Source organism: Typopeltis vanoorti, chromosome 15 (genome assembly GCF_054136105.1).
Source record: "Typopeltis vanoorti isolate ZY-2024b chromosome 15, IOZ_Tvanoo_1.0, whole genome shotgun sequence".
Lineage (NCBI taxonomy): Eukaryota > Metazoa > Arthropoda > Arachnida > Uropygi > Thelyphonidae > Typopeltis > Typopeltis vanoorti.
In genome coordinates, this window is record NC_143563.1 from 34,848,215 (window position 1) to 34,862,331 (window position 14,117).

The following is a 14,117-nucleotide window of genomic DNA, read 5'->3' on the forward strand; positions in this document are numbered from 1 at the left end:
AACTGTGGCTAAAAAGAGACGAGGGGAAAAAACTCATTGATTTTGGAATTTTCAGTGTCGTATTTATGAATGAATTTTTTGTTTACTACTAATACTACCATGGATATTGGTTTTCAGTTTAGATAAATTGTTTAAAAGAAAATCACAGCTCTTATACTTACGTAATAGAATGAGCTGCAATTTCATGTCCTTTCCTGTGCAGTTCTTGAACAGCTGAGTAATTGGTATATTTATGAGAAACAAAGAATGTTCCCTTGACTGAACATCCATTGGGATTGTTACGACCTTCCCGGAAAATCCTTTCATAAACATCAATATTATTGTTGTTCACAGCATCATCAAAAGTAATAGTTATCATCTGAGGAACAGTATTTGGTTCAAGTTTACCAGGGATTTGGGTACCATCAGGAGAACAAAAGCAGTCTGGCAGAGCACACTGATTCTGGTCACAAGGTGGGGCTCTGTTTGGATCTTTGTCAACAGCTGTGGACAAATTACCAGGGAATTGAGCAAAAATTCAAACTTGTCATTAAACATATAATAAAAACATCAGTATGCAAAGCATATTTGAAACATAAGTTCATTTAAAAACTATTATGGAAAAACAGAATTCAGAATTTTACAGGAGGCTTGATGGCATTGCAATTTGATATGGTCTAATATTAATTAATTTAATACGCTTAAGAGTCCCACAAGTTTATAACAGCATTAATTTCCTCTAAAAATATAAAAAACATAGTTACTATTATTTCAGCATAATTATTGTAATTTGCATAACTAACAGTCCCATTAAGTAAATCTGAGAGTAACAAAAGAAATCTAGTCACTCTCAAATTTACTTAATGGTACTGTTAGTTATGCAAATTACAGTGACCAACAATAATTTTATTTCTTTTAATAGTATTAGATTGTTGTGTCCTGAATAATCAAAAAAATAAGTAGGACAAAACATTAATTTATTCAGGAACAACTGACCTTGATTATAGGTAGAGAATGTGGTGTTTTGACAATGAACGATGTGTATATGTATATATATATATATATATATATATATATATAAATAACACTAAGAAGTGAAGAAATATTTAATATGAAAAATATGTGAGAATTAACCTGTTTTGCAGGAAGTCTAATAGAGAAATCTATTTAGCCAATCTCCCCCCACACATACACACACGAGGCTTTTTGGTTCCTGTTTCCTGACCTCGTGGACATTGGCTCTCGGTCTCCACCAGTGGAGAAGATTCTAGGTTGGCCGTGGAAGTTATGAGTCGTCTGCTGTATCATGCGAGTTAGGGCTAGCAATTTCCTCAGACCAGGATAGCTATGCTATATCGTGCAACGGTAATCCAGATATTTAAAGCAATTTGTTCATGTATTATAAGAAAGCAAAGTGTATAAGCTAGGGTCCAAGGGTCACATTATTCTGGCCAGAATAATGCATGGCCAGAGGGAAAGTGCAGTTATATGAAAAGGAAGCTGGAACGCTTTCTAAGAAAACACGCCACGCGCACGTGGAGGTGTGTGGAGTGCAATAAACAACGTGGCGAAGTGCGCGAATCTCCGAGATTAAAGCAGGCAATATAAATGCCAATTCTCCCCCCCACACACACACACACACGAGGCTTTTTGGTTCCTGTTTCCTGACCTCATGGACGTTGGCTCTCGGTCTCTGCCAGCAGAGAAGATTCTAAGCTGGCCGTGGAAGTTATGAGTCATCTGCTGTAGCATGGGAGTTAGGGCTAGCAATTTCCTCAGACCAAGATAGCTATGCTATATCATGCAACGGTAATCCAGATGTGTGCCTGCAATACTAGTGAAAGTCCTGAGCGGCACATAGCCTTTCCAATTCAGAGAATCTAGCCGTGCAGCTATCGTGTGTGACCCGGAGAATTGTAGACCTTAAAGGAGCCTTGATGTCCAAACAAGGCTGAAGAAAGAACTGAAAGTCATTCTAGGAACTTTAATGTAGATTGTCATATTCTGTTTTCCAGTTGAAGATTTATGTACAAAATCTTTAGGATATTTTGTGTAATGGACATTGTAAGGAACTTTAGGAACCATCCCTAATTTAGCATTGACCTGTCCCTGTTAGAGAGATGTTTCCCCTAGAAGGGATTTGTATAAGAGATGATTGTGATATGTTGAGAAGTATAACAAGTGACCACGTGAGTGATAAAGGATAGGCTACATAAGCTAGAAGTTTGTGGTCCAAGTAATTTGTTCATGTATTATAATGTTAATATTGAAATTGAGGCCTTGCTAGCAACACAATATAGTTAACCATGCATTTATGTTTTCTCATGTATAATTTCTTGATTTCATAAATATGTTTCATAGCATTAGCCTGTGTCCAGCTTGTTATATGAATTCAAATAGCCACTCATAAAATTACCATCGAACCTAGTGGGAGGGACCCACGAGTATAATTTGATATTTAGAGCCATGACTGCATGCTAAGATAAAGAAAACAGAAATTAGTTTATTTATTGTTGGAAGTTTATTACTGTGTATCATTCTGAGAGAGCCACCTTGGATAAGAGCCTCATCTATCCTCAGTATTGGCTGGCGCAGTTAAAATATAAATTTGTCAATATTTATCAGGTGAACTGTCTCAGAGGATAATAAAATTAGTTTAATCCTTTATCCAAGTGTGAGCAAACAAAGTTTGCACCTGAAAGTATCTTCAGGCCTGGGGTAAGGTGGTACAACACCAGGGAAACTCGTTGCCAAGGTGGAGCAAGCTACCAACACTCCTATCTCAGTATCTCCTATAGTGCAAAACACATCTCCTTGCGGATATGTCTAATGTTATGCATTAAGGGGAGGGCCACTACCCAGACTAGTTTCGACCTTTATTGAGGTCTCTTCAGTGGGAGCCAGGCCCAAGTGGAGATACCAGGCAGAAGCATTAGCAGGTCATCTCTACCTATAGGAGTTGCCAAATGGTGTGCCAAAAAAAAAAAAAAAAAAGTCTCAGAGGATATGTTTAAGAGCAGCGTCCCATACTTAGATAAAGCCCTAATCATAAATCAAATTACACGTGACTAAACTTAAGAGCAGCCTAAATTTAGCTTGTTTAAAGAAAGGGAAATTTGTATGAGTGAGTAGGGTATATATAACTAACAAGATTAGATAAAGATATAAAGGTAATATAGTTAAAGAATATGCAAACCATATAAAGAGTTGGTACATAACAAGATGTTACTTATGGTTTATAAAACAGTTTATAACACACCTTAGGTATTATTATTTCACTATCGTATTGACTTTGAAACTTGTTTAAATGGTGTCAGTCTCAACATACTGCAATGAATTTGCTTGACCCCCCCTCTGTTCTTAATGGGAATTGGTAGTCACTCTGACCAGACAATTTAATTTTCAACACACTGGCAAGATCCCAAGGGAATGGACAGTAGGAAAAATATTTCTATTGCATAAAAGAGGGCTTCAAGACCTCAGGAGTGGTGGTCAAGGTCTTGGAAAAGTTGGTCCAAGGCAAAATGCAGGAATGAGTGGGCAGCATGATTTTGTGAAAAGTAGGTCTTGCCTTAGGAATTTTTCCATTTTTTATAAGTGAGAAAGTGACAACTGAGTTTGATAAACAAAATGGCTACATAGCGATACTCCTGGACTTTGAACAAGCATTTGAAAGGATACCATGTGAAACTCTGTTACACAGATTGGAATAAATGGGAATGGGCCATGTGACATGAGAGTTGCTGATGGACAGATCCCAAAGAGTAGTATGTAGTGGAGTGTGGAATCCAAGAGAGGGAAGGTATGTGCCACAGGCCGGAATGTAATTTCTTGGTATCTTTAATTTATAGGCCTCTAACTTAGACCACTGCTATATTTTATTTGTACAATAATACAGGAAATTATTTGAATGGAAATAGTCAATTGTTTGTTGATGATACAAAACTGAACAAAGTAATAGTTAAGGCAATACAGAGATCCTGTAGAATGATTTAAATAGACTGACATATGGTTAAAGAATGATGGATGCTCTTTTAATGCAAGAAGTGTAAGGTTATGGAAGTTAGAATGGAAAGATTACAAGTTGTGTACTACACTTAACAGAACTAAACTTGAAAGTGTGGACATGAAGTTGAAATTCAGAGGACATATTGCAAAAGTGAATTAAGTAGTTCATAGGACATCACACTCTTAGGCAATATTCCAGTTATTCACCACTCTCCACACAAAAAACCTGCTTCCTTCTCATTTCTTTGCTCTCATCCTGTTATACAGCTTCTAGGGATGACCTATTGTTCTCCCATACCCCAATCTCTTGCCATTCTACGAAAAACCTCTAATGTTAATCTGATAAGAACTCCCTTACCAACTTGTATGTCTATCATATCACCCCTCCTGTCCACTAGACTCTGAAAATTGCATCCTCTCAACCTTTCTTCATACTTAACATTCCAGAGACCAGAAACCACCCTAGTCAATTATTAATGGACCTTTTGTTTATTATCTCTTTCTCTTTTTGAAAACCAGGTGACCAAATCTTTGTATAATAGTCCATATGGGGCATAATCAGGGCCTTATTCAATGTAACCAGAATATTCTGAACTTCCAAGTCCTTTTCCTACATCATTTCCAGAATTTGTTGTTCTGTCCTCACAATTTTAGCAATGTGTCCTCTAAATTTTAGATCCCTGTCCACCATCACAATTATCACATCTAGATCTGTTATTTCCTCCAATACATTCTCATCAAGTGTTTACACTACATTCCATCTTTGTTTTCCAAATCTTAAAACCTTACACTTTGCAACACTGAATGGCAACTCCATTTCTGTGCTCATTCACTCAGTCTGTACAAGCCCTCTTGTAAAGCCACAAAATATGCTTATATTTTTTATTAATTATATGAAGAGCCAAAGGCTTCAATTCGGCGACAATGTAGGTCTTGCCTACATTGTTGCCAAATTGAAGCCTTTGGCTCTTCATATAATTAATAATTTATTAGGACACCTTCTTGGCAATTCTCATAGTAGGGTATATGTAAGTTCTGTTTGCTACAAACTTGGTATTTCTAGGTCTACCTACTGACTGATGAGACCTCAATGAAGGTTGAAACCGGTCTGGGTAGTGACCTTCTCTCACTCATAATGTAAAACAGTAATACAGCTCCTAGGAGCTGGGTTTCACATTATGGGGAAATATCAAGAATAGTGATCGGAGCTTGCTCCACCCTTACCATGAGTTGCCTCAGTGTTGCACTCCCTAAAGGGTCAGTTGTAACACTATCCAGGTATTTGCTTACACTTGGACTTGCCGAACTTTATATAGTTTCTATATTCGGCATGAAACTCTTTGAGTTTCTTATTCGGTTATGAAACAATATGGGATGCAATATCCTTTAACTTAAATAAATTATATTTTTTAGCTTCTGGTATGCATTTATGTTTTCTGAAACTATTTCTCTCAGAAATCTTAATGATCTTCCTCCTGTTTATTTTTAAGGTTTTTCAGAAAAGGTAAAATTGGAAGTGTAAACTGCATAAAATATTGTTTAATGGCTATGGTGTCCCATTTCTTTTTATGCTTTAATCAGTTAACTAATTCTAGGTACTTTAATTTGGGACTCAGTCATACTAATGCAATTTTTTCAATTGATGAAATATGTTTTACTGGTCTTGTTTACAGGATCTACAAAAGGTGTATATCTGGGTGAGGAGGCCATTCTGGACTTCTGCAATATTTTTGATACTTTTTGTTGCTATCCCCTCAAAAAAAAGTTGTTGTGAAATTTTATGTACTCCCACCCCAATAAAGATAGAAAAATAAAATAAAATAAAAAACCTTACAAAGCATGGATTTTGTGTTTGTCGTTAGAATATAATTTACTTAAAAGAAGGAAGAGTTGTGCAAACTGTGTAAGGACGGAGAGCTACCATACAAAACAGAACGAAAGAAAAATTTGGAAAGATTATATATGTTTTAACATGTTCTAATAAATTGCAATAAGAAATTTAAGAATTTTGAACACAATTCTTACATGTTTACCTCTCCAATATTTTTGATACTTTTTGTTGCTACCCCCTCAAAAAAAAACTGTTGTGAAATTTTATGTACTCCCACCCCAATAAAAAAAAAAAAAAAAAAAAAAAAAAAAAAAAAACTTACAAAGCATGGATTTTGTGTTTGTCATTAGAATATAATTTACTTAAGAGGGAAGAGTTGTGCAAACTGTGTAAGGACGGAGAGCTACCATACAAATCAGAAGGAAAGAAAAATTTGGAAAGATTATATATCTTTTAACATGTTCTAATAAATTGCAATAAGAAATTTAAGAATTGTGGAACACAATTCTTATAGGAGCAGTGTTTTCAGTGCCTATCCATTAATAAAATAGATTTTGCATGTAATTATCCTCAGAATTAATTTGATGTTTTGAAACTACAACTACTTAGTATTTTGCTATCTTCGGAAATTCTGTGTAAAATTTTTTTTTTTTTAAATGATAACTCTACACATGAAAGGTCATGTAATTGTTGTGATAGCACTTATTTAAAATATAGTTGCTTTATCACTATCTAATATTCTGAATCAGCAGAGCTCAAGTCTTTAGACTGTCCAGCAACTTTTTCACCCCTTTTACTGGCCTGGGTAGCCAAGTGGATAGAAACTGCTTTACAACCACAGAAATTAAACTGCAAGTTTGATTCCTAATGTGGCATGAATGTTTGTGAAAGTTGTTAATAATAAATGATTTTTGTCATTATGTGAAACCATCTTATTTATTGTGAAATGCCTGGTTTTTGGTGCATCATATTAAGTGAAAACAACATTCTAAGGTTGGGTAGATTTGGGATTTATATAGTGTAAACATTTATAGGTACAAAGTAATCTCTAGAACAAAGAGCTATTGATGTGATATGCCTTTGTGTTAGGAAAAGCTAGAAATATTTCAGCCCAAGAAGAGAAATCTGATCTTGACTAGAGATCTGAGTATTATTAACCCTTTATTTGACAGTGTTGCTCTCAGGCAACATGACTTTACAGTTGTTCTATTTTCATGCCAATAAGGGTTTCCACCCAACTGTTGTCATTATTGCTTCTAGGCAACTTTTTTCTTCATGGATGCACAGTGAAACACTTTTTTTTGAATCACTTCTTTGCCAACAAATGGTGCTAGTTGGATGGAAATGAGAACAGAACAACTGTAAAGTCATATTGCCTGAGAGCAACACTAAACAGATTTGGAATTATAAAAGAAGTTCATATTAACTTCACTCCACTGGAGAATTAAGGTATATTGGTTATGACTTCATAACCAATTAGATTGAAATGTTTAAACAAACAACAGTATTGTAACTCTCTACATACCACAATATATATTGTACCTTGTCTTGAATGCATTTTCCCTTGCTGCACTCACCAGCTATCTCATATTGAGAAGGAAGGATATTTTGTGGGATGAAAAACCCAGAAACTTGGTAGTTTTAATCCTACAGAACAGCAAATCAGCCAGAAGAAGATATGCAATTAACAGACAGTGCACTTAGCTTTAGTTGCTTCAACTGTAATTCCAAATGACAACACACCAGATGCTCTGGCAATGCGTTTTGCTCATTCACATAAAAATTTATTACATCTTTATTCATATGACCAATCTCCAGTGATATTTATCATTTTCTCACCTATTACTCTATGCAATATTTCCTTTATATGTACCTGAGAGGCATCTCTCACCCTACTCATATCTACCAAGCTCTATGGGCACTTTCTTGTTGATCTGTATCAAATTCATCATTTCACAGTCCTGCGACAGTTTTAGTCTAGACTGCACTAAAATTCAAATGTGGCCTGAACATTGCCTAATACAGTGGTACTATCACTATGGTAAATGAATAGAACTGGCTGCCAGAGTTAGTCATAAGTTAATTTTTGTCAGTGAATGAGTTCAAGAAGTATGAGAGGTATTGTGTGAATAATGGTTAACAAATGAACTGCATGAGTAATGACAGTAACAGTAATAACAATTACATTTTACTTTCATGGTACAAAAATATATTGTAATCTGCTGAATTTAGACTACTGCATTTTGTTGTTAGGATATGATATTCTCTATTACTTGATCACACAATATGGTTCCTTGTGGGTTTTTTTATTGCCATCAGCAGTTTCTATTCTTTTCTTTCTCTCTCTCTCTGTGATAAATATATGAAGAGTGATCAAGATATACTAAAGAAATAAATCAAACAATAACTTACTGCATGCATTTTCATCAGAACCATCACTGCAGTCTGGAACACCATTACAGAATACTTCCTTGTCCATACAATCTCCATTACCACAAGCCAGCTTTCCACTTTCACAAATGGGTTCATCTGTGGCTAACAGTGGTGTTGCAAGACGTGGTTCTGTAAGGGAGAATTGAAAAACATTTAATTGAACAGATTTTTTTTTATCATTTCTAAGTTTTATAGTTTTAGTACCTTTTATTTTTCTATTGGAGCATTTAATTTTTATTTATTTAATTTTTTTTTTTTATTAACAGCGTTAGATACTGTATTTTGCAAATGATATGCAGAACAAGTATGCTAACAATTCAAGTATGTAATCTGGTAGCTATTTGGACCCACTTTGAGATAAATAAACTAAAGGAATAAATGTTTTACTTATCTTGGATTTATTAAGAAATACTGTAATTCCAATTCCTGATACCTGGTTATATACAGTAATGCTATTTAGGATTATAAGCTTATATAAGCTTATAATCCTAAAAGACTGTGAGCAGGTGCATTGTCCTGATGAAAGATGATTTTTTTCTTCTGCAAACCAGGTCTTTTCTCACAAATTTTTTTGCCTAGTCTTGTTAAAAGATCGGAATAACATTTCCTGGTTATTGTTTTGCCCTTTTCAAGATAATAAACAAAATGCCTTAAGCATCCCGAAACACTAATCAGATGACATTTCCTGCTGATGGAACCGACTTTGTCTTCTTTGGCACTGAACAACCGGCTTCTGTCCACTGTTTTGACTGTTGTTTGGATTCTGATGTGTAATGGTGAATCTAAGTCTCATCCATAGTAATAAATCAATGCACAAAATCAATTTTATTCTTGTTAAAACGCTCCAATCACTGTTCATAGATTTTCATGCGAGTGAAATTTTTTGATCTGCTGTCAGCAAACGCAGCACTCACTTGATCAAAGCTTTTTCATATGCAATTCTTCATACAAAATATATCCTACACGTTCTTTTGAAATGCCTATAGTCTCAGCAATTTCATGCACTTTGACTTGCCGGTCATCCAATACCATATCGTGCACTTGATCAATGATTTCTTGTTACACTTTTTGGATGTCCTTCACGTGGATCATCTTCAAGGCTGGTGCAGCCACGTTTAAACTCAGCAGCCCATTTCTTAATCATCGAAAACAAAGGAGAAGAGTGCCCATAAACTTTTATGAACTTCGAATGAATTTCTTTTGAAGTTAAACCTTCTTTTACAAAGAATTTTATAACCACACAATACTCAATTTTATCCATTTTAGACAACACTTTTGCTTCAGACAGCTGTCTAAAACAAACTACTTGATTGAATGACTTTCAGATGGATGCTTATGACAGATATACCAACGTAGAAAAAAAAAATCTTGCCAATAGTGTTGCCATCTATGGTCGAGGCTGAGAACTATTCAGACCACCCTTGTAATATGATGGAGCTGTTCCTAGCCAGTGCAAGAAGTAAAGTTGCACTTCAGAGTTCTTAATCAGTTATTAATCAATTTATTTTCCCTTTAAAATTGCCAGTATCCTAAATGCAGAAGCCAGTGAGTTTTTTTGAGTCCTTGGAGCACTGATAATAATAAAACTGAGTCGCATGCTTCTATGGAAAATTTTAACCCTTTTGCTATATTGCTTACAATACATCACTAGGCATTTTATTATTATTATTATTCCTGACACCTCCAAGGAGTCCGAAGACTCATCGCGGGAGGACACCTACCGCTGTCTCAACCACTACACCGAACCTCTACTACAAATCATCTCCATCTACCAGCAACCACTAGTATTTTTTTTTTTTTTTTGTCTGTAAATTGCATGTGTTCTGAAGGGCCGATTTGTCTGTTTGCAGGATGAAAAACCCGAGTTTCCGGGAGAAAAAACCCTGCTACCTCTGTATGACATCAGCTAACTCACCTTCGATTGAAATCGTGCAGATAAAGATTCCTCCCATCGCGACGAGAATCGAACTTAGGCCTATTCCAATCGAAGGGCGTAATGTACCGTCGTTCTTCCAATTGCGCTACAGAGGCGCTTAAAATTTTGAAAGTAAATTTTTCACATTTTTTTTTTCACAGTTTCTTAATTTTTCAAGGTTGGTGGCCAGATCACTTTTGGCCAAAGTTCTTTTTTCTTCTTTAACTAACTCCAAAAATACATGTATCTACCATAATAACATCTTCACGTGCTATGTTCACTAAATGGCAGGTTTCGATATTCATTTTGTAAATTTTAAAACAGAATATAATATAAATTCATTCTGCACTTTTATATATATCATAAAAATCACCACAAATGGGGGGGGGGGAAGCTTTCTTGGTTCACCTCCAGCAGGATTGTGACAACACTACACAAAGGTAGGCCTATAGCTTAACTTGCTTAAATCCACACAGATTCAATGATCATGATAACAAATGTGTACTTAATGAAATTAACTACATAAAACAATTGTCAGCATTTAGTGAATCCAGTAACATGCTGTATAAATCAAAAATGTTAATAAGCAGATCCTACATGACTTTATCCTATCCTGTATGAAAATTACTTACTTTCTAGTTGTTCGCAGTTCTTGACATTGGCTTTCCAATCACATGTTTGTTTTTCAATATCAAATGCAAGACCAGATGGACATCGAAGAGCCAGAAGACCTTGCACGGAACAACGGACTACATCACGACAGTCTTCATCAGCAGTCAATCTGAAATATTCACTTGGAGACCTCCCTTTGCATAATTCAGCATCATTTTGTGTATCTAAAGCTTGGCGTTTAACAACAGATGCTGACCAAGCTGTAAGGACAAAGATGCCATATTTAATATTATATTTCCAACATTAAAAGTATTATACATACATTAATATTAAGTTGTAAAAGAGGTAATCATCATAGTCTAAAGCAATTTCATATGCATTTAGCAACTGAGTATAAATATGGGTTTAAATGGATAAGGTTTATTCTATGAAATTTCTATGCAAACACACAACTAAACTAAATCCCTATTTGTATGTGTACACCGTATGTTAAGAATGTTTTATCAGCAATGGTATAAAAATTGTATTCATATTTGGATGGAGCTTCCCTGGATACAAAGTTACCTGCCCATCGAGTTATCTCAATGAGTAGGCAACTATATCTGGTGAAGCTACATCCAAAATTATTGTATTTAAGCTGCACTCAACATTTTATTTCCTCAGTAAGTTTAATTATATAATATTGGAAATTAAAAAAATAATTTACATAAGCAGTTTTTTAACTATTAAAATGTTAAAACAAGCTGAGTCCTCTTATAGTTTTTAACCAATAATTTACTGTCATATGGTAGCAAGAAAAAGAGAGGATACCAGAAAATTCTCTCTATGTATATATTATTCAACAAAATGTAACTTCAAAAAAAATAATAATAATAATATTTAAAAAAAAAATTAACACTTAACAGTATCACTGCCCTAATTCAGTTGGAAGAACAATGGGACATGTGTCCTTTGGTTAAAAAATACCTAGGTTCAATTCTCCTCATGATGCAAAATATTATTTTTATTCCTCATCGGGGTCTAAGAGTATTGTGGGAGACAACTCTACACAATACTACATGACCATTAAAGTTTAAATTATGTGACAATAATAATGATTGGTAATGAAAATAATTTAACTATCCCTTAGTATTTAATTTACAAAGGGCTGGAGAAGTGTGCAAAAAAAATTATGCTGAATACAAGAATAACTAGCAAGCTACAAAACTACCTAAAGTCTAATGAAGACTGGGAACCCTAAGAATTCTCAGGGTCTCAAAGAATCCACAAAAGTTCATTGTAGAAAATGAGGGGAATCATTGTTAGACCACTGTGACTAATGTATTTCTGCTTATAATAGATTAATATTGCCAAAATTCAGATAGCATTAAATTTCTTTGAAATTCACATATTGATATTTGTTCACTTATCTGAACTTTTCTGGTTGTTGTTCCTACATGTATACAGAGAGAGAGAGAGGAAAAAAAAAAAAAAAAAAAAAAAACAGCTTGAGTAGTCAAGCCAGAAGTTGCCTGGACATTCTGAAACAGTTAAATTACATGTCATGGCAGGAGTACAGATTTTGGCCAGATCTCACCAATTATGATGCGAAATCGATGTATGACTAAATCCGGGGAGTTGCCATGCTATGGCAACTCTCCAGATACAAGGAATGTGATACAAACCACTCAGTTTTTTTTACTGAAGAATTAAAGAAATTATAATAAAATAATTTTAAACTTCTGTCATTACCATGAAAAAGAAGAGGAAACTTGTCACTTCTTTCATGCAAAACAGTGACCTTATTACCTGCTTTGTACAGTCTGTTGACTCATCCATCTAATTCTACATCTGTCCTTAGATGGGTTGAGTCTCCTAATTAGTGGTTTTAGATAATTTAATACAGGTGGCTTGTCATTCCTATGTTGCATCCCTTTAAGAGTAAGTATTTGAAGTCTGTAGATGTGTGTGTGTGTGTTCACAGGGCTAGTTTGCCTGTTGTAAGGATTGAAAAACCTGAGATTCCAGGAGGGAAAATCCTTCACCACCATATGAGACTTACTAACCTTTAATTGAAAAAGCCCTGATAAAGATTCCTTGCATCAAACATGGAATTTGAACCTAGGTATTTCCAATCAAAAGGCTTCGTGTATACCAAATGAGTTATGGAGGCTCCCAGTCTCTTGACTGTGGCAGATAAAATGTACTTTGTGCATTATACTGAGAAGACTAGTAACTGTATGCAAAAAAATAGTTGTTGTAATATGTATCTAAGAGGATCATTGTTAGACCACTTCTAAAACAGATCTACATGGAATGTTATTTATGCATGTTTCTGTTTGTAATATACTGTACACTACAAAAAAAGAATTTTATGCTTTATTTTATTAGCATATTTTATTATAGTGTGGGAATTTTTTTCTACCAAGATGGCCAAATATTTTTAATTTTTACCTGGCAGGTAAATCATACTGAAAGTTATAAATTCGTGTGTAGAGGCTTAAGTGCTGTGAGGACATCATGTTGGAGGCTTAATGGATTTTTTACAACACTCAAAAAGAATTAAAATAGAATTTAATACTTCCTATATTTCATCCTAGTCACTAGGACATCTACGGGGATTACAAAAACAGTTAATGTAACATATACACAAATAATAAACAATACTGAGCCCAACCACTATTTTAATTCTTTTTGAGTGTTGTAAAAAATCCATTAAGCCTCCAACATGATGAAAGTTATAAAGTTCTTAAAAAAAAATTAGCAAATGCCTTTTATTCCCATGTGGGGAGTAGCGAAGCCATTTTAGCCCTATGTAACTTTTGGAGACTGAGGAAGGCAGTTAAATCTCCACTGGTAGACCAATCAGAGATAGCTGGCTCAAGGCTATCACTAATTAAGCAGCATTACAGTGAAGAGATGGCTCAACAAGTGCTGCCATCTCATGGTACCTATCCCTAACACAATATTTTTAATGTCTGAAAGCAGTGTGGGTTCTACAGTCGATTTTCTTGAATTTATGGGAGGAAAAACCCAAGTTTCAGGGAGAAAAAAAACTTGCTTTCCTGTGCCAAAGACTTAGAAAAAGTTCCTCTATTCTGCAGCTAGAATTGAACTCTTGATGCTCTTTCTTTGGGGAGGTTAAACACCACTTTTACTGAGCTACACAGGCTCCTGGAAAGTGTATGCACGTGTGTGAGATGAGTCTTTAGACTCCTTGTAAGTGTCACATAATAATAATAATTAGAATTCTTTTGAATAATAATAATAATAACAGTTTCTGCAATCCTAATGTCAGTTTTCCGAAACATTAACTCTCAGAAACAGTTGAGCCAGTAAAACCATTAATCACAAGAATTC

The 14,117-nt window shown here is 34.8% G+C and overlaps 1 protein-coding gene across 1 annotated transcript in view; it reads right to left on the reverse strand.

Moving 5' to 3' along the window:
* The window catches only part of LOC150098596 (chitin deacetylase 1-like), a 42,666-nt gene that overhangs the window by 6,400 nt on the left and 22,149 nt on the right, over nucleotides 1–14,117 (reverse strand). The window contains exons 2-4 of the mRNA XM_090405841.1: nucleotides 10,799–11,038; nucleotides 8,231–8,380; nucleotides 162–483 (exon numbers count right to left, since the gene is read on the reverse strand). Of these exons, the coding sequence (XP_090261967.1) occupies nucleotides 162–483; nucleotides 8,231–8,380; nucleotides 10,799–11,038 (712 nt within the window). The remainder of the gene's footprint in view (nucleotides 1–161; nucleotides 484–8,230; nucleotides 8,381–10,798; nucleotides 11,039–14,117) is intronic.